This window comes from Serinus canaria, chromosome 4 (assembly GCF_022539315.1).
Source record: "Serinus canaria isolate serCan28SL12 chromosome 4, serCan2020, whole genome shotgun sequence".
NCBI lineage: Eukaryota > Metazoa > Chordata > Aves > Passeriformes > Fringillidae > Serinus > Serinus canaria.
The window spans coordinates 42,745,006-42,766,972 of NC_066317.1; the positions used below are offsets into that span (position 1 = coordinate 42,745,006).

The following is a 21,967-nucleotide window of genomic DNA, read 5'->3' on the forward strand; positions in this document are numbered from 1 at the left end:
TGTTGCTCCCCACCCTCTCATCTTGTCACCACAGACTCAGCTTAAAAGGATCAGAGTTCTGACTGCTGTAAGCCTTCTTACCTTCAAGATTCCACAGTGAATTCCATTATGAATTGCATCCTTTGGCATAAGAGGGAGTTGAACTTGTAATGTATGTATTCTACAAAATGCTGAGTCAGGAAGAGAACTCCAGGGTGAAAATGTGTAGAATAGAATTTTATGTTAATGGCTCAGCATGTCAGAGGTGATCAGAGACTCCATACAAATACTCTGTTACAAAGCTAAGTGAGGGTAAGATGTAGTCATTAAATAATAGTTTCCAACAGGGTGTATCTCTTAATTGTAGCTAAAGAACTGATGGTATTTTGATCAGTTCAAAAACACATCTCAAAACAAACTTCAGGTAAAAAATCTCAGAAATACCCTTTGGATCCATGTAGTACAGTTAATAAGGAAGACTTGAACAGAAGCTCATTATACTGGAATTTATTTAAATTCTTGAGCACACTATATTCATAACATTTTAGCACTTCCCAATGAGATATTTACTATATGTTTCTATAAATTATGCATTCATTGCATAAAACTGCATTCATTTCTCTATCACCATACTATATAAATTATCACAAAAACAGATGAACCAACAAAAGATTCTTGAATACATGTAACATTGGTAAGCTGAAAATAGCAGTTGTAGCTTATCTTCATGGTAAGCAGCTTTAAGTGAATCCCACTTGAATTCATTTAATTAAGAAGCTGAAAAGAAAGAAAACATGATTAAATGTTGAAAAATGCATATAAAACATAGCACCAAAATTATTTGAAAAGAATGATAAACAAGGACTTCAAAACATTAATTTGAAAAGTCATTTGACATTTGTGTAATAATCTCTTAAGTTTTTATATTCCATTTAGTAATTACTAAGCAAGCATGAAAGTTATCAAATAAAACATAAGTGATTGAAACTTATATTTGCCTATTAAAAAATTAAAAAGAAAAACGCTCTTCAAACATCTGTTCTCTTTAATCAAGTTCTGCATCTGCTCTTACTGCTTGAAGTGAGAAATCTCTCCCAGGGGATGTTTCAGGTTTATTTAAAACCATCTTCTTTTACTGCTGAAGTGGCCCCAGAGATGGGAGAGTATAGAGCGATTAGCAAGGCTCTGTAGGGCTGCAGACTTTTAAAGCTTAGTATTTTAATAAATTAAGAAGTTTCCAATGATATTACTGTTTCTTTACACCTGGAAGGAAACTTTTTATTTCTAAAATGTAAATATATACCTTGTGTGTCACACCTTTCTAAGTACTTTACCAAATCCCATAGACTGGGAAGTGGGAATCCAGAGAGACAGAGACTTGTGCAAGACTATGGACTAACTGTACAAACACTCAAGCTAGAAACTACTAAATGGAAGTACTGCCTCTAGCTTTGCCTGGTAGGTCTTTCAACTCCTAGATATGCAGTGTGCACTGGCATACATGTTGTAGTAATGTCACCAGTTTTTCCATTCATGGCATTAATCAATTAATCACTACAAAACATGAATGCAAGTGCCACAAGCTTAAAAGACTGTATTAGTATAAAGATGTTCACTGCTGCAAAAAGCTGACAAGCTTGTTAGGCAAAACACATAAAGCAAGGCAAAACAGACGGCAACTGTCTGGTGCTGGAGGATGAAGGGATTAATGACAGAGAAAAGCTGGCAAAAACAACTTCATGGAGAGAAGAACTGCAGAGGGCAGAAGGGGAAAGTAAGAGAATGCTGAGCAGATGTGACTAAAAACACAACCCAGGTCTAGAACAGGTATGTAAGATATAGGAAAGGATCTGAGAGAAGGAAGAGGACTAATAGTGCTGAAAAAGTTTGGAGAGAAGAGTGGGAAGGACTGAAGATTTCTAAAGCCTAGCATTGATAGGCTTAAGAGGTGTAAAAGACTCAACAATATAAGAGCAAAGAAATACAAATACAGCAGTTGGATCAACATGCTATTGACCTTTACTTTCTGTCTATAAGGGAACTGCTCCTTTAGGAGCTAAGAGACATGATACAGAATAGAGATAAAAGAAACACCAAAAGTTCTAAAACAAGTTCAAGAAAGAAAAACCCAAGGGCTGAAACACATCAAGTTCCATCTTAGTATGAGGACAAATTTTCTTATTTCAAGGGTGAGAGAGCAGTGGAACAGGCTACCCAGAGAGTTTGTGGAGGCTCTTTCTGTCAAAAAACCTGCCTGGAAGTGCTCTTGTTCAAACTGCTTTAAGTGAACCTACTTTAGAAGAGTGATTCTCATCTCCAAGAGTCACTTCATCCCAGCCATTCTTTGACTCTATGGGAAACTACAAAAAGCCAAAACCCCATGAAAAAGAGAGTAGCCACAAAAAAGGAGATGGGGGGTGGGCAGTTTCTAAAACATCAGGAGTAACAAACTGGACAACATCTGTTGGGATAGATCTGCAGACAGACAGAAGAAAACATGTTGCAAAACAGGGTGAAGCAGAACAGGAAAGCCTGGATAAACTGTGCTCCCCCAGACATAAACTAGATGAGAATGGATAGAAATAGGTAAAAGTAAATGGCAAACTGTAAGACTTATAGCAAAGGCATACAAGCACAAAGAGGTGTTTTTAATGGTGATAATCAAAGAAGGAAGGTCCTACTTTGAAAAGCATCCAAACTGTTTGCCACATTAAGAAGCACATCCTTCCTAAGAGACCTGCTACAGATCCAGACATCTAGATTTCAGACCTCCCGTTTTTTAAAGGATTAGAAACAAGCACTGATGTTGACACTTCCCATAGAGAAGAATATGGAGGTTTGTGGCTTTTCATGAATTCAGCATGCTGTTAGATGGTTTAGATGAATAGAGGGACACTATACTGTGTTGCCTTCCATTTCTATTTTTCTTGAACAACATACTGTTTAGCCACATTAAGAGTCGTAGTATAGGAAATACTAAATGTAAAGGCTTTGTTTTGACGACTGTGCATTATTGTTTTCCTATCTTTTAAAATAATCTTGATTTCTGCTGTTTTAAAGAAAGTAGCCAAATTTGGGAACTATAGGTCAAATTGTGAATCCTGGTATTTATCAGAAGTAGGTTAGGCAATTCATAAACTTAAGGTAAATAAATTTAATTGTGCACAAAATATCTAAAAAGCTGTTGGTTGTATGCTCATGTTTATTAAAAAAATTAATTTCATATGTCTGTAAATACTATTTGTTCAATGTACTAATATTTTTTCCACCACATTTCCAAGAAATAACTATTCTACTTAAGTCACTTGCTTTTAATTTCAATTTCAGTATTATACAGGATTTCTTTACTGAAACTAATTTAATTACAACATGGGGTAGATGTGTATATGGTGAATGTGAGGATTTTTCAAGCTCTGGGGCATCTTACAATTTGTGTGTCCTGTTGCATTGACTGTCCTTCCCCAAGCAATAAATCAATACTTTATGTCTGACTTAACATTTATGGGTTTTTTATGAAAATAAGGCATCTCTTATTTATCATGCTTTGCACAGCTTAGTTTATTTTCTGTGCTAGCCAATAAAGAATATGTATTTTCCATTCCATCAATACATAGTTCAGAAGGCTGATTATTTTTCATGGTTTAACTAAAAAAATTTCACATTACTCTTGTAAATAATACTGAAATATGATGGCTATGAAGGATAATTGGATAATGAAACATTAAACTGCAAGGCAGGTTCTAAAAAAATTCAAACACTACTTAAAGAAAAATTATGAAAACATAGAATTTTCAGGTGTTTATTTCATTTAAATTGAGATTAAAACAACTAATGATAAAATGTAGGCTTGAAAGAACAATTTAAAGTGTTAAGAGTAATGAAACTGTGCCAGAAGTTTCATTCAGAAAACAAAGCAGAAAAAACAATCTAGGGCACTTAAGTTGTAGTCAAAGCTAAAAAAAAAAAACCCACCAAGAAATTTTTTTAATATCAGTAAAATACGGATAAAACTTTTCTCTGTGTCCTCTTGAAGCAGTGCAACAAATATTTACATGCCTAAAATTCCCAAAACTACAATACTGTGCTTATGTACTGATATCTTCTGTTCTTAGCATCCTCTCTCATTCTTTTTCATATTCTGTATGCCTTTTGGGCTGACACTGCCTAAGGTGTGGTTTCCAGAGAGCCAAGCTCTTTCCTGACTTGCAAAGTCAATTTAGAGTTCATGGTTTTGGCATATAGTGAAGAACAGTCTCTGTGTCACTCCCATGTGTATGAGTTGACAGATGAAATTCTGTATTGTTATAATTACACTTTACTGCTCAGTCACTGGGTATCTGATATTTAACATATCATTTATTCACTTTAAATAATAGGGTGAGAAGGCCTCCTAAAAACATTGTCTAAGATATCTCAGCACATGTTTTATCCAGGAAGAATTATAAAGAGAAAATGCTCAAGAGTGTAACATAAAATTATTACATAATCTTTCAATAGTTAATGATGTCAATTAAAGTGAAAGTTTTAGCAAAATGAAAAATTTCATCTCCTTCCCATAAAAAAGGTAGATTAATAAGGCCATGAAAAATTCCTGCTATGGCAAAAATGGGTCTAGCAGAAAGATTTGCTGCATGTGAGCTCATCTAACATGATAGTGTTTGTTTAGTGAGTAACCTTTGTGATGACCCCCACTCTGAATCACCTTTCCCATTTCAATGCTATACTGTGTAAGAGTATTTTACCAGCATAATAATTAAACAATTTTTGCCCAACACTAGCCTTCAAGAAGAAAATCCTGTGGGAAAAAAGTATCAAATCAGAATAGGAAATGTCTGAATTGGATTGAAAAGTCTGTCAAAACTACTGTCACTTCCTATATACATGCTCTCTAAAGAGCACCTTATAGATCCCATTAGAAAAAGGAATAATGGTCTTTCTCCAGTTTTTGACTCTGGCTTTATGTTTATCCACCTCTGTTTTGATTTATCTTCTTTACATGGAGGTCACTGCAGAAAAGAGGATGCACAGCATGTTGTGCTACTATTTCACTTCTTACCAATGCATGATGTCTCACAAAGGACTGACTTGGTTGTTCAATGCCAGGGAATGGAAACAATTTAGGACATTTGAATTTTTTTCTTTTTTAAGTAGAATAGGGAAATTCTATGCTTGAGGTCATGCATACAGCATTAAAGCATTTTCAGTTTTCTTTAACTGTTGCTTTAGGCAGGCCAACATAATGTCACTTTTTTCCTGACAGATCATTAGTATGCATTGTTGTTAGTATTGTTAAAGGCAAAGCTTTACTAGCCTGAGGGCAATTCATCACATAAAGACTGATAGTTTCAAGGTGAAATCTACAACCAGTGAAAGGAAAAGGATAGACATATTTCACATCTTAAGATATATCTGCACTGGGATCAATTGATGAAGCATGGAAGTGGAACTTCTTGGAAGACCTTAAGAAATTCAGACAAAAAGATTAATGTATTTTAGCACACATGACTGAAGTTAAAATGCAAGATACTGAATTAAAAGGGAAAAAGAAAGTAACAGAGTTTATATACTTCGTCCTCCTCAGTGTTTTGCATGTTCATTAAAATTCTTAAGAACTAGCCACAAGAAACACTAATGCTCACAATGCTGCTCAGCACCAGACATCCTAGGTATCAGACAGCAGCCAAAAACCCCTACTGTCAACTTTCACAAAAGCAATGCAAGGTCTGGCACAGATACATAAGCATGTTGTTAGTAGGTGATACGAACATTCCTAACATGAACTAAAAATGAAACTAGTACAACTGTCAGGTTCTCTTTAGTAACTGATAAACTGCATGGCAAGGAACACACCACTACAGATAATGGCAACTGATAATGGCAAGAACACACCTCCTCCACGACCTTCTCCATTTAGTAAACTTGTTATGAGAAGCTGGAAGGGAGCTCAGACTATTGGTTGCCATTCTTTGGCAATGCTTCTCAAGTGAGCTTTCAGCTGCAGATTAAGCTCATAAATCCTGCTTCTTTAAAGTTTAAGACCAAAACAGTTAATGGAAGGTAAGAAAACCTCACACGTAGGAAAGCTGGATTCTGTCTTTCACCCCAAGTCAGTCAAGCTAAAAGAAATCTCCAGAGAGGATGGTGAGAAGCAGGACAGTCTATCCCAAATGACTATTAATTTCATACTGTTGAAACTTTGCAGTATGATGCTACTGAGTCCTTTACAGACCTCTTTCCTTAGGAGATATTACTAAAAAGCAGGAGCATACCTTGTGCACATATTGGAGTGGGAAGAGTTTCCTTATCTTCAGTATGGTGTTATTAAATAATAAAACTAATCTGAAGCAACCTAAATGTCAATTAAACAGCATAAAGAGACCAAGCTCTGTAAAAATGAAAATAGTTCTGAAGTCTTAGAGCAAAAACTAATAGAAAAATTGTAAGGTTATAGCTGAAATGTTACATCTAAGTTGGCTTTCCAAGGCTGAATCCTTTTTAGTGGAATATAACAGAAAATACAAAACTGGCTGTTGTACTAATCATGTGGCCTAATCAGAGAAATCTACTTTTTCACTTGTCAGAAAAATTGCAACTGTTAAACTGGCATGTGTATGTGTAATTTAGAGAAACTATAATCCTTTCTCTCCTGCATGGTGTGGCTGACAAAAGAAAAGGGTCCTTTTAACGAAGACAAATCTTAGCACCATATAGTGCTTTGTTTTTTGTGCTGTGTCTTATGTACATCTTAGTTATACAAAAATAAATCTCTAATAATGCCTTACAAACTAAAGAATGTTTTCTTTTTGCATTTTTCAGGGGACACTGCATATATCATGCATCTGTGCTCAAACCCTTTTAACTGGTCTGCTTTACCAGTTGCATTGCAGCCCTTTTTGGTGTGTTTAAATTAATTACCATTCTTCCTGCTTCCACTACCTGCCATTGACTTCAGTGGTTACGATTAAACATTGTTTAATTCTTAAACTTCTGCAGAGCTATTACAGTAGGATGAGAATTTAGAGACAGATTACCTGTATGGGTAGCCATGGTATTTGGAGCGAAATATCGACAGCAGGAAGCTGAAGAAAAAGACCACAAGACCAAGTCCTACCAGACATATTACTGGAAAGAAAATAACTTTGTTTATTAGCACATAAAAGATTTAAAACGGCAATCTCTACAAACAATATTATTTATGTCAATCATTTATAGAGAATTTTGACACAGTTAAATACAAAATGTTATTGCTTTGACTACTGAAGCTCACTATCTTCTGACAGGATTTCAAACAGATATGGAAATAACATTTATGGTTATTAGGAAAAAATAACCTGTCAGGGCAAATGTATTTTCAAGAAAAAAGCAGAAATTTGAAAGTTAAATGTATGTGGATGCAAACACCTTACTGCTGATAATGGATTTAATAGCCCATTAAATTACACATATCAAATAATGTCATTTCAGGTATTTGCTTGTTCCTTTAGGAAAAAAAGTTCCAGTTAGAAAAATGTCCTTTGACTAATGGAATCATGTTGTCTCTAGCCAACCATCTATGGCTGAAATAGTAGTAAAGGCATCTTAGTTACTACTTTATCTAGTTACTAACAGCTAAAAATGTCACTGTTCTAAGTTCCAAGGCAGGCAGCCAAATCACTTTTTACTCTTAGCTCATTAGCAATATAAATCTTCAGGTTCTGAAGGTAAGTAACAATGATGCAGATCTTCTGATACCATTCAGGTGAAAGTGCTTTGCATCTTTTCAGACAAAGAATGAACTAACTAAGTAAATGCTTAAATTAACCAACAAAATTTGGATCATCTGTTGGCATCCTGTGGACTAATAGCATAAAAGCTTCTTGATTGTGTTAGCCTAGTCTATTGCAAGTAAATAATTTTTTAAAAAGGAGGACATGTTCCAAACTGAGATGCAGCTCATCTACATTAGATAACATTTTGATTCTAGTGAGCTACTTTGATTTTAAAAACTCCTCTTCTTATACTTTTCCTACTTTAGCCAACCCTTTGCTATTTAATTGCAATATTCATGCTTCAAAAGTGTGCTGCCTTTGAGTGAAGGATGAGAAAACATGAAGCTAAGGAAACTGACAATGATGCATTTTTTCATTAAAGCTGACCATGTGGAAAGTGACACATGTCAACTGGAATATAAAATTTCTACAGTTATTTTGAGAAAACTAGTCAGGTACAAACCTAATAAACATACTTCATTATAAAGAAATCACCACTCACAAATATGATTTACAAGCATGGATGAATCAACTGGAAGCATGAACAGTGCCAGGCAGATACACAAAAGCATTCATATAATGGCCAGAAAGAGCAAAGAGCCTGAATTTTTACTGCAGTCCACTGATATTTCACTGTGCCTGTGTTCACAGGCCCAGATCTATGAACATATTCCAATTAAACTTATGTCACTGGATCCTTTTGCTACCTTGTGAAGGCTGTCCTAGAACAGAGACTGGACAGAGCTAAAGAATAAAATAGATATTTATTAAAAGGCCTCAATGGATCCACCTTGGGCAGCACAAGAGCCCAGCCAGGGCTACACCCAAGATGAACCAAAATGGTCACAAAATGGGCAACTGGTCACACGTTTATAAGTGGTGATCCATTGGCATATTGGAGTTAATTGTCTTATTATAGCTTTAGGTTATGAAGTCCCATCCTTCTTGTTTTTCTCTTTTCATTCCACCACTGTTTATGCTCTTGGACCTGAAATTTAGATCAGTTGTTCTTGGTCCCAAGCTAAAAAAGGAATTGTTTTGTCTACCTACTCTGTGAAGAGAGCTTACCATCTCTTTATATGAAGCTCAGAACTACACACGAAAGCATTACAGAATCTGAAAAATATAAAAGCTAAAACTAAGGCATCACTTTGACACCACTGTTAAAGAAGATATTCAGAATTAATGACACATCTACAGCTTGCTGAAGGAGACCTTCCAATCACTATGGATTAGAGATATCTCTAGCCATTCACCCAGTTATCATGAAGAGTTCTAGAATGCTTTTAAAGAAAATAGTTGGCTAGCTCTATCTGCAATACTGTGTATTACAGGGAATCTAAAGAACTGACCTCAAAAGAAAGAGGAGGCAGTGTAGGAAAGCTGGTATCTTCCAAACACCTTCAATGGCTTATATGAGAAAAATAAGGGGATATAAGAGGTGCAAAGGCAGAAGGACATCTTTGTTTCAACCTATGTCATACTCAGTGAAACCTTGTTTGACATTACAGTGAGGAAGTTTGACTCTGGATAAAGCACTTTCATATTGTGTGTTTATGTGATCCATTGAGAAAAAAAATCTCACAAACATTCTGAGTAACAACAAAATTCAGAAAAACACTAAAAATTGCACTTCAAACTAAATATCTTTAGACATTTCAGATTAGGTATGTTCTGCATTACACCTGCTGTTGAGCTTCCACCTTCCTCTGCAGACATGATACTGGCAAGAGTACAAATAAAAGAATTTTCCCACCCCTTTGGATGTTGTAATCTTAAAACAAACCGTTTTGAAACTCTTCTTCTTTAACATCACTGACTTCTGATGTATTCAAGAGCCAAATAGCATTTATGCAATGTAGTAGAGATACTGTGTCAAGCTATATCTAGGCTGAAAATACTTAAAGTATTTTTTTACTGTTACTATTTGATGTGAATGCAGTTTTATCAACAGAATTTTTATGCTCTCCTCTTTTCCAAACAACTAAAGGTAAACATTGGTTTAAGGTAGAGACCATCCAAAAACTTAATCAGATATTCACTTGTAATTTCACAGTGTCTTTTAATTGTCCAAGCATTACTTTAGCTATAAAGTACAACTTACTTCTCCTTTTTCCAACATCCCCTTTGGAGGTAGCAGCTTCATTCAGGAGTACCATTCCCATGGTGATAGCAGCGTCTGAATCGCCATTGTCAAGGAAATCATGTGGATACCTCAGAAAGCCACCAAGGTGCATCTATGAACTACAGCTCTCAAGTTCATAAAATGAAAGTAGGTATTTTTATATAACAACTGCATATCACAATCTTTATTGTGCTGATACACTCACCTGTGGCAAAAATGTGCAAGAATTTCTTTGTGCATTCAGGATTTAAAAAAATCAAAGGTTCAAGAAGCTTTAAAGGACAAGTGATCAAGTAGGACACAAATTTTGGACAGTGATGTAAATAGCCATTCCCCAATATTTTAAAATATTCTGTATATTGGTAGCAAAAGATTTTTAAAAGACAAAAACTGTAAGATCCAGAAATCATTCACTGCAATTGCACACAATTCACCAGTTATTTGATGCAAACTGAAGCAGTTGGACTGGCTTATCTTCCTCTGCATTTAGATAAGACATAACTCCCTCTTTAGTGTCATATTGCTTAACAGTTTAGAAAGAAACATCTCAGAGGCAAAGTCCTCAGTCACTTTCAGTGCTTTGTTGTCTCATTATAACCGTTACAAATGTGAACAAGTACATAACGATAAAACAATTTCACTAATCCAGCAAGCTCTTAAGCCATTCTCCTAATTGTTTATTTGAAACCATATCAACAAAAAGGAACAGTTATTACTGTGCATAACATCTGTTCTGAAGCAGAGGCAAGCCTGAATGCAGGTGTAAATCATGAGAACCATAGGTCACAATAGCAGCAAACACAAACTTCAACACACTTTTACAGATGGTCAAATAAGGTTAGAGTTTTCAACATTACTTAACCCAGGGCATGATGACTACAGACTTCAAGAATAAGATGTTATTATTTATGCACACCATTCAAGAAGATACTTCAAATGTGCTAGATCTATTAGTAATATCTGCATCTTGTAACATTACACTTGCACTAATCACAATATATTAATATTTTTCATTTTAGAAATGTTCAAAATTAGACCAAAATGGTCAAAGACATCTGAAATTTTCATTGTAAAATTTGAATTAGGCTGAGCTTGAGCAAAAGGATTCAGAACTGTCAATACTAACACAATCACACTTCCTAAGAGACCAGCAGCCTGATTCAGGTTTGACTCCCACACTTTTACACACACAAACTGAGAAAAATCAAATGAAGCATAATAAGATTTTTAAAAGTAAACATCAATGGTGAAAGATGGCAGAAGAAAATAGGCAACATAAAAAGAAAATATAATTTTTAACATCACCTCTTTGATGCAGACATCTTCCTACAGTCCTAAATTACGCCCCAATTAAAATCATGCTAGTAGCTCATATTAAATTCCTTACACATGTACAAGCTGCAAGACATAGGGCCAGTCTGTGAATAATTGGTTATGTTCAAGTCTTCCAAAAGCTTACGACTGCACTTGAAAAAATACTAAAAAAAAAAGCAAAATATTGTGAAAAAATTAATCTTGGAATCCATGATACAAAAAATACTTTCTAAAAGTTTTACTTGTTAAGATTCAGATTCACAAGCATATCAGACTGAGAATCTCCTGTTCTAATGCTTTGCTCCAAGTAGGGAAAAAGAACTGGGGAGAATATAATGAGAATAATTCAATTCTTCATTTTTCAATGTTACAAAAACATAAAGATTAATTAATTGAGGCAGTTGTCACAAAAAGGGCTGAGAAAAAAAGAAATCTTGCAAAAGTTTTGAAATGCCTTGTAAATGTTGGGTTTTTTTTTTGTTTTGGTTTTTTTTTTTTTTTTTTTTGTGCTGTTGTTGATTATCTCATTCAGTATCAGTACATAATGTGGTTCTTTGCTATTTCTCTTACCTGGCTGCTTCTGAGAAACAAACCAACCAACCACACACTAAAAAGCCATCTGGGAGACATCCCTTCTGTAACACAGTTCTTATTTTCTTGGCAGACCATGAGTTTAATTTACTTTTCTTACCATCAGGAACAACAATCTCCCCAAAGTAAGTTGTTTCCTCTGCAACTGAGAATTCTAGGTCTGTAACCACATGAATTGTGCTGGTGTTTTTTTCCCCACTCTTTTGGAGCTTCACATCATTCCCCCTAAAGCTTCCTCAACACTGCCACAATTTTTGCTTCAGTTGTTGCTTTCTAACTTTAATCAACATAGCTGAGCTTTCAGCCTCATTGGCTGCCTTTTACCTTCAATGGTATCAGCTTCACAGCCACTGTAACACTGTGCATAGTACTTGCCTCAGCTCACTGTTGCTAAAATAAAAATTCAATCTGAGTTGTCATTTTGATACAATAATTAGCTTTTCACCATAGAATATATAGCTTGTTATTATTTTTCACTCATTTCTAACATTCTATGTTATGCCTTCACAATGTCCTGATATTATACAACATAAAGCAACAGTTCCAGCTCTGAAAAGAATCTTTTACAGTATCGCAATTCTCTAATAGTGCAGAATGCAAAATTTTAGCAAGTGGTTACTTGAACAGTTTTTCATCTGCAAAAAATGATGCATCAAAAGATGTACTTATTTTCCAATTCCTCTTTATCTAACTCACCATGCATTATGAAACTATTTTGAAAAGATGAGGGGAATGTGGCACTCAGATAAGCCATGGAAAGCAAATGTTTTCTGATGAATTTATTCTTCTCTTGAATTTTTTGGTGTAAATCCTGTTATATACCTTCTCAAATTATTGCACTTTTACATATGAAACTTCTGCTTTTCCTTTTCCCAGCTGATACATGTTTTCATAAAAATTGAAAACATATTATTTACATAGGACTTTTGAAAAGGTTTTGAATTTTGATACGGGAAGAACAACAGTTTTAAAGCAGGACAAAGAAGATGGTAATAATCACAATTTATAAGATTATACAGAAAATTATCAGTAGTAATGGAATAAAATACTGAGCCCTGAAAAAAATCAAGATGCATTTTCAGAAATAGGGAAAAAAAACCAGACCACCAAATCCAAAACAAAACAGAACAAAAAATATTGGATGAATAAAATCCAAAATTATAGATATTCTACAAAATGAAACTAACTGCTAGTAAATTTTGGATACTTATTATTAGCATACTTTAATAGAAAATTTAATCCCAGAATGCCCAAAAGGAAAAAAACCTGAGCATTCCAAAGTTTATTAATGTAATACATAATTTATATTTTTATGTCAAAAATCTATTTGTAATAAGTAGTAAGTGAGGAATGAAAGAAAGAGAGAAAATAGCATGACTAGCATTTGGTTACTTTTGTGAGAAAAGTTTGGTGGTCTCATTCATATTCAGTTGTTTTTCTGCCAAGGGTGCAAAATCTGGCATTATCATTACAAACACATAAAGAAGCAACTACCTTTTAAAATGCAGATCATGCAGTTGCTTAATAACATATGAGCAAGAAAAGCTAGAGAACAAAATATTCATCCACTTGAGCCTGTGCTCAGTTTACTGTTGCCTAAAATGGCGATAAATTATCATGTAATCTTTAAAAATTGCTGGTTTAATTTATCAGCCATAGAACAAATAAAAGCACATGCTTTTTGTCAAGGAGTAATATGATCAATGGAAAGATCTATGGAGGTTTTGTCTTCTTTTTTTTTTTAATTTTATTTTTTTTATTATTATTCTTTGATTTTATTTTTTGTTTGGTTTGGTTTTTTGCTGGGGGATGATGATGAGAACATGAGAAATTCTTTGCTGGCCCCAAACAAGAGGGCACATTATGCTGATAGAGATATTTACTTTAACCTATTCCTACTGAGACTTAAACTTCTATGTTTAAGATGCCAGCTCCTTTATGTTTCTCACTGAAGAAGGATGATTTCTAAATCAGAAGTTGAAAAAGTAGAGAACAGTCTAAAAGTTATTTATCTGAATATGGATTTATTGATGAATACACAATCAAGCTGTATTTAAGTACTTTTTAATGGCCTGAGATCCAGTTGTAATGATACTAATAACAACCCTGAATATACTTTCTGCTTAAAAACTTCTGGCTTCAGCTTAACTGAAGAGTTTTTCAATAATTTTATGAAGTATCACACAAGTCCTGGCACTCATGCAATTCTACTCAACTCCTTGAAATATGCATGTCACAACAGTGAAGAAGCTCAAAGTTTGCATTTCCACCATTGAAATGCCAACTATACTACACCACTTTCCTTTTTGATTTTAACAGAGCAGAGAATAGATTTCACACTAATACAGAATTTCCTATAGTGAAATAGTTTATCATTAATTTGATTAGTTTCAGCTTCAATTTCTGAACTTGTCTCTAAGCCACAGACAATCTGAAGGAACCATTGCTCTTGTCGTGCTCTTAGAGCTCTGAGAATGGAAAGGCCATAGAAAAAAACATCAGAAGAAGAAAAAGACTGCAATCTGTTTTAATTCAGCTGCAAAATGGAGGCTAGAGATACCTGATTACGTTTGTGTTAAATCACTAATCAAACATTCAGAGTTTTTCAGCCTGATTTACATCCTAATTATTCACATTCAGGATCGCTAAAACTAACACTGGGAAAATGATTTTTACATTTATTATTTATGACCCTTTTGGTTGTATAGATTACAGCTAATGAAATTTCAGGTTTAGTCCTGTACATCTTGCAAAATTCTACAGTGTGGTTTGCCCCATAATATCTTTTTCTAGCTTTACATATATTTTGTAATCAATTTCTCTAAATTTTCAAATATGTATTTCAAATAAATATTCAAATCAAAAAAGTATAAACACCTCTAGAACAGGTACCTGTAGAATAGTACTTTACTTTCATTAATGTTAAGCATACCAGAGAAACAAATTAATGAGGGAATTTTTTAACAGTTTAATTTAACTTTTAAGCACAGAAACATTTCCTAAAACAAACTTCCTTTGAGATATTTTTAACTATTTATGAGGCTATATAATTTTCTCTCAGTATTCTAACACTATTACAAACATCTATCTTATTTTCAAGCACTTTATTTCAAACACTAGACCTACTATGTATCATCTGTTTTTAGCACACTCTTGACACTTGCATGCAGGCACAATCTCAGTTGCTTTCTCTAAAAACCTATAAATATTTTTGAGAATATCACACATTCTTTTTCTATGCCATAAGCCATCATCAACGTGAGTCTAAGCTGTTGTTTTACTCTCCAACATTGCTAGGATCTAGGCAATATAATTTATTTCTTAGCTGAATGCACTTGAGGACTACTCCATTTAGTAAAAGGTATCTGTGGATCCAAAAGATAAAACATTTACCTTTGGACTAGATTTCTGCATCTTTTATCCATTCAAGCTAATATGTTTCTTAACCATTAAAATAATTAACTGAAGCCTAAAAAAACCCTTAAAAAAATCTTCAGCCCATGGTCAGTGAATGCTTCTTGTTGTGTGGACTAGCAGTCTGCTATTTGTGAAAGACAAATAAAAATGGGCCAATTGCCAGAGCAGCTGACAGCTAAATTAGTTTTGCAGGGGTCTGCACTTCCATTTCTGGAAAATTTTAACCAGAAACTGAAAATGGTTGAAAATCACTGAAATTTAGAGTTGGTAAATTCATGCAGAGGACAAACACCATATGTGAAGGTAGTTCACCAATTCCAGAGTACTGCAATTAGCTGATGAAAGGTTATGAATTATGTTTCATGTTGTGTTAACAAATGCCCAACTGTAAATTTAAGGTCTCTGCATATCTCGCTCTCATTTAAGGAACCTTAATGTCTTTTCTAAAGGGTCATGTTATGAATTGCTGTAAGGTCAAGCAGTAGAAGACTTAGCTAGAAAAATCAAGACAGTTTTATGCTACCTATGATCTCTTTATGCTTCCTTACATTTAGGAGGAATCAGACAGCTTCCAGTAGAATCAAAATAAGTTACAAGGTTAAGCGGCAGTACTGACGGCTAATGCAAGTAAATAACAGAAAATGTACAGGATGTTCTGCAGCTTTGGATGTTGATTTCCAAAGTTAATTAGGAAGCATGCTTTAATATGCTATAATGTTGTGTTTTTAGTCCTAACTTTATCCACCATGGACTTCTTTCTTTCTTTCTTATCCTTAAGATCAAGAATACAATAATCCTGTCTCACTGCTTTAGTTGCCATCCTCATTCACTTTACCACATAATCTCTGGGGAACACACAACTAGTTATGCATATTGATGCACAAGTGACAGAATCTTACTACTGAGAGCTAAGTGAGTATTATTCTACTGACTTATGACTCAAAATTTCAGATTCTTATGCTCAATGACTCTACATACAGAAAGTAATCTCTTTACATTCATCTTATGGAAAAGTTTCTTCATACCACAGAGGCACTTAATACACTTAATTTAAATTTCCTCTGTAGGACAGGAAATCTCCTTCATAATAGGTGTCATTTTAATGCCACCAAAAATCTTTGTCCTTTTCCCTTTCAATCAATATCTTCTATCCACCTATTCAGGTGTCCCATTAAACTTTGCCTGGGGATTCAAATTAGGAAACTAAAAAGACATTTACATTTTTACTCAGGTGCATGTGTTTAATCAGCATCAATGCTAAGTTTAATAGTAATAATGAGAAAACATACCAGGTTAATCATAACTGCTAATTCCTATAACAAGGGGTTTTGGTGAAAATATCTCCTGTATAGGAGCTACATTATATAAATATATAAGTATATAAGTAAATAGTTTGTTTAATAACTGAAAATCATTTGATAATAAAAACATTTACTTTTAAATTTACTCCTTAAAGTAAGGATCCACTGTTACCACAAAAGGGAAAAAACTACAATATATTACATTCAAAACAGTTTTATTTCTCTGGGGAATGACAAAAACTTGATGAAAATTCATTAGAAATATCGAATAGTGTCTACAAAAAAGAGGAATAAAAGAATTTAAGAAATCTTTTAACTTCAACACAGCTTATCCACCATTATTATTCCTTATCTTCCTTGCTGTATCTTGACACCCAGAGCAATATTTACAGCTGCACACTTCAATGCCTTTTTGGATATAACAGCCATATACACTATCTGTATTCAACTGTAATTAATTACAACAGTAATACTGATTGGGCAGTTTACTGCATGTCATTTCTCTTAGGCAATGACAGCTCTTCATTCCAAAGTTATCTCTCTTTTGCCTTTATGTCTTCTTAATGACTCTAGCAACAGTACTTCAATGCCTTTGTCTTTAGTTTCTCTTTCTTGTCTCTCCAAGAATGTCAGCCTACTCAGCATTTTAAAAAATTTTATTAATACCTGATCATTTCTGCTAACTCACTCCTCTTATCTATGACCCAATTTCTGTCAGAAGAACACTGCAAGAACAGACACCACAGGCCTGGAACATCATCTTCATGGGGAAAGAGAATTTTTCAACTTGGAAAGAAGAAAAGACAAGTATCGTTGATGAACTCTATAGAGCTCCAAAGAGAAGGGAAAAAAAGAGAGAGAATGGACTACTTCCCATGACTTATATACTAAAGTTATACACTGCATTTATTGTGCAAATAATAGGCTAAAACATCCTAAAGGAATAAATTCTGCATACTACATGAAGTTTACACTGAAAATTTATTACTGTAGAATATTATCCCATAATTAATTAAAAAAGATTAAAAAGAACTAAGAATTTATTACCTGATTACTAGAATCTATAACATTCTTTATAGTTGATCTGGCTCAAAAATCCCTGAATCATTTATTCCATTTGGTTATTTTCTTTTGCATGATTTTTCTCTATGTTCTTAAAGTAATTGCTACACTAATACATGTGCATGCAAACTGATGATAACTTGAGAAGATGCTAAACTTTATTCCTAAATCAAAATGCGTTTAGATATGTGCTCTTTTTGCATGGTAGAATTGGATATCTAGCACACAATTAGACTGCCTTACCGGGATTGTGACTGTGAACTAAGTTACTGCTCTGTGTAAACTATGTAGTCCTAGGGTCCTTACAGATACTTGAACTCTTCAAGAGCAAAACCTTGAATTACAGACTGCACAAAGCCCACCATGTTCACAGCTCCACATACGTTACTGCTTTTATATAATTTATATTAAAAAAAAACCTTTAAAAAAACCTATTCCATGCTGTTATTTAAGTAAGTTTTCTTTGTGTCGTCTGCCATATTTATTCTACAGCAGTTATACTTCTATTTATGTAATGACTTTTGATAAATTTTCTACTTCATCTGAAAGTCTCCATACTGAAATAATTCTACAATCTCTTCCAATGTATTATGTGTGTAAATTGAACCCAGTTGCTTGAAGCACTGATTATCAAGATGATGTGGGGATATATATTACATAAAAGTTCCTTCTCAGCTGCATATGATAACAAGGACTTGTTGTTTCTGGGGAGGACATAAAAATTGGCCAATTTCAAAGAAAACTGAAAGCAGACTGAAATATTTTTATGGATATACCCTCAAACTAAATTTATACCTAACTCTTATTCCATATTACTTTATTTCTGGAAACATTGATAAAATATTTTCCTTTGGAATTTTTTAAACCTATTTAGGGTGATCAATGATGTATAATGTGGTATGAATAAAAGCAAACCTTGGCTTTTGTTTTTTTCCTAGGCAATAAAAAGCTAAAACACAATGGATCACATACTTCTTTTCCATAGAGTGTTCTCTTCATTTTTTAATGCAAGCTTCACTAAAGCTCTTCCACCAAATCTATAAGGCTGGCAAAAGAAATCCAAAGGGAAGCCAAATGTTATGTCAGACAAGATTGTAATTCATACCAGAATGCACCATGAACTGCGGGTGAGAAGGTTCAGACTGGATGAAAACCAGCTTCACATCTGAAACTGCCCAGAGAGATTACGTGATCTTCATCTGTGAAGTTCTGAAAAAATTGCACCGGACAACACCAAGAAAGACAAGCTCCAGTGTCAGTGAGAATCCTTCATTAACAGGAAGACTGCAGTATATAGTCTTCCGAGATCCCTTTCAACCAACACTTTATGATTTCCATAATTATGTCCTGAAGTTAACTCTCCAATACAAGAGAAAAGGGAGCCAAAGAACAAAATTTAGTAAGAGTCCTCTGGTCAGCATAACACAGACTGCTCCAAGTAATAGCCTGGAAGTCACAGAAGTGTATAATATAAGCATCATGATATCTTCGAGGTCTTTCCCAACCTTAATGATTCTCAGATATCTAACCATGTCTTTTCACTGTTCTCTGCTACATGTTCATGAAGACATGGAGTTCATTAAGTTCATTAAGAACTTTCTCCCATAGGAGGAAATAAGGGAATAGTGTGATGAGTCCTCATCCTGAGGAAGAAAGAGAGGTAGAGACAATTGGGATGAACTTCCATTCTCCATCCCTTCGCACCACTGTGGGAGACTGGGTTGATAAATCAGGAGTAAAGTTAAGCCTAGGAGGAAGGGAGGGTGGGGGCAAAGTGTTTTAAGATTTGTTTTTTATTTCTCATTACCCTTCTCTGATTTGATTGGTAGTAACTTCAGTTAATCTCTCTGAGTGTCTCCCTGTCCTTATCTTGACCCACGAGCCTTTTGGTACATTTTCTTTCCCCTGACCAGCTGAAAAGTGACTGAGTGGCTTTGGCAGGCCCCTGTCCAGCCAGGATCAGCCCAACCCTAGTGCTAATGAAATTCACCCCTATTACCAATCCTTGGTGAGTACACAGTATGTGTATATATACCTGGTAGATAATCAGTAACTTTGTATAGATTTTACTGAATTTAATTTTGCTTTATGAAACGACTTAAACTGTATCTGACATCTTCACAAGTCCTTCTTACCCAAGTCCTAATTATGTAGCTACAGCAGGGAAAACCAGATCTTTATATAGAAATCATCTAAAAGATGGGGTAAGATCACTATCTAAAACAAAATACAGAAATGCAAAGGAAATTCATATTTTTTCATTTGAGGTATTCAAAATTCACTTTATAGAGAAATAAAACATTGCATTTCAACATCTAGCAAGAAGTGACAAGCTTACTACTACAAAGTAAAAAGAAGCAACCAAATGAAGCATGTACATTACCAGAATAGTAATGTCCTGGTTTAAAATTCAATGCATCTTTCAGAGGATAAAATTAATCTGGCATATTTTTTTTCTATTTCCCACATTTTCTAACAACATTTTCTGAATAAAAAAATAATGAAAAGGCAATTGAGCAGCTCATAATTACTAACAACATGGAAAAAATAAAGGAATATTAATTCTCATGAGTAACTGTTAAACTCTGTCAAGATTTTGTGTGAAAGATTTCATTGTGAAATGTGTGTGAGACCAAAAACTCATCTCGACAGTATTGAGCCATGAAATGAAACCTTAGAGAATTCTTTCTGCAAGTGGCAATGAACAACATCACTGAAGGGATTCTTTCAGAGAGCAGTATAATGTAGCCAGCCAACCTCCTGGTATAAAGACAGTATCTGCCAACAAAAAGATATCACTTTCATGCCAGAGTCAGAGAAAATATGTCATCAACAAAATTTTTAATTAATTAATTTTTTTTATTTTTAATATTCTCTGGTTTGGGGGCCTACTTTTCTCAAGAAGTCAATGGGATTGTTTTAGATAACAGATTTGTTTAAATTGTGGAAGTTCAGGAAAAGCAGAAAACTGTGACATCCTAAATGGCAGCTCTACAAAGGAAAGGATAAAGATGATACCAGTAAGATGCATACTCTATCTAATAAACAAGAAACTTCTCATATGAAATGCAATAGCTGTCTCTGTGTACTTTTCAAAAAATGTAGCATTAAAAGTAATTATCCCTAACTTTGACTGGGCAGTTTTCAGGTGGAAACTCTACACAGATGGAAGCTCTGTAGCCCCTCTGGGTAACCTGCTTCCATGCTTGCACACCCTCAATGTAAGATGCATCTTCTTGTCTTCAGGCTGACTTTCCTGGTTTTCAGTTTTAGTCCACTGCCTCTTGTTCTCTCAAAGGGCACTACTGAAAAAGTCTGTCTCCTTCCTCTTCATGTCCTCCAACCAGGTATCTTTGGACACTGAAGAGATCGCCCTGAGAGTCTTCAAGTTGTAATAGTTCCAGCTTCCTCAGCCTTTTCTCACAGGATAATCCCCTAATGATCTTTGTGGCTCTTTGCTGGACTAGCTCAATTTAAGTCTGCAACAATCTTGTACTGAGAGATTCAGAACTGGAAACAGCATTCCAGTCCAATTGCAAATATTATATTTGCTCTGCAAAATATGATCATAACTTTGAAACTAAATCACTAATTGCTATTTATTAAGCATATAAGGTTTCACAGGTAGCAAAATAGATGCCAGGCAAATTAATGTAATGAAGGTATTATGAGGGTATTGTCTTGGGATAGGAAATGCCAAAGATGAAGGTAGACAGGGAAGTTAGGGGAAGGGCAGGTTCCAAGGCAACATTACTTCAGAGAGAGAGCAAAAGAGTAGCCATGATCATAAACCTGGGATCCATCTATTACTGCAGATGGGGAAATATTATTTTCTTTTGCTTGTTCCCCTTAGAGAAAGGTATTTATGATGGAACTACTGAACTTTAAAAATGGGTAATGGTGATTAGAGTTCTTATTCAATGAAGAAAGATAGTAAGAATCAGGGTTTTAAAACTCCAGAGAGAATAGAAGTTTTTTTACAGTTTATTAAAACTTTCAAAAAAAAAAACCCAACCCCAGCCCTCCCCCGAAAACCCCAACTTAATTTTCTCTGACTCATTAAGACTGAAAGAGTAAAAGCAGGTCTCAAAGTCTTTCTGTGAGAAGGTGATGTCAGAGCAAAAGTGATTGAGTTATTAGTTTCAAGAAGCAGTAGTAAATGGTTTATATTAGGTGGGGGAGGGGAAAAAAAATCCAAGGACTGTTGGAGGACAAATCATCTTCATGCACATTTGGTAAACTTCTGTACGCCTTTCTTGTAAGTAAAAAGAAATAAAGCTATTTTTACATTGTATTTTTAACTGGAAGGGTAACACTGAAAAAAAAAAAATTAAGAATAGAAACCAGGCACAGGACTAACAAAGGAGATAACAAGGTGCACATAGGTGAAAAGCAATGCCAATGTTACTTGGCAGTAAATAGAAATAACA

At 34.5% G+C, this 21,967-nt stretch overlaps 1 protein-coding gene across 1 annotated transcript in view; it reads right to left on the reverse strand.

Moving 5' to 3' along the window:
• Positions 1-471: 471 nt before the first annotated feature.
• Positions 472-21,967, reverse strand: part of TUSC3 (tumor suppressor candidate 3) — a 107,152-nt gene continuing 85,656 nt past the window's right edge. Inside the window, exons 8-10 of the mRNA XM_018926425.3 lie at positions 9,832-9,906; positions 7,011-7,101; positions 472-756 (exon numbers count right to left, since the gene is read on the reverse strand). Of these exons, the coding sequence (XP_018781970.2) occupies positions 741-756; positions 7,011-7,101; positions 9,832-9,906 (182 nt within the window). The 3' untranslated portion in view covers positions 472-740. The remainder of the gene's footprint in view (positions 757-7,010; positions 7,102-9,831; positions 9,907-21,967) is intronic.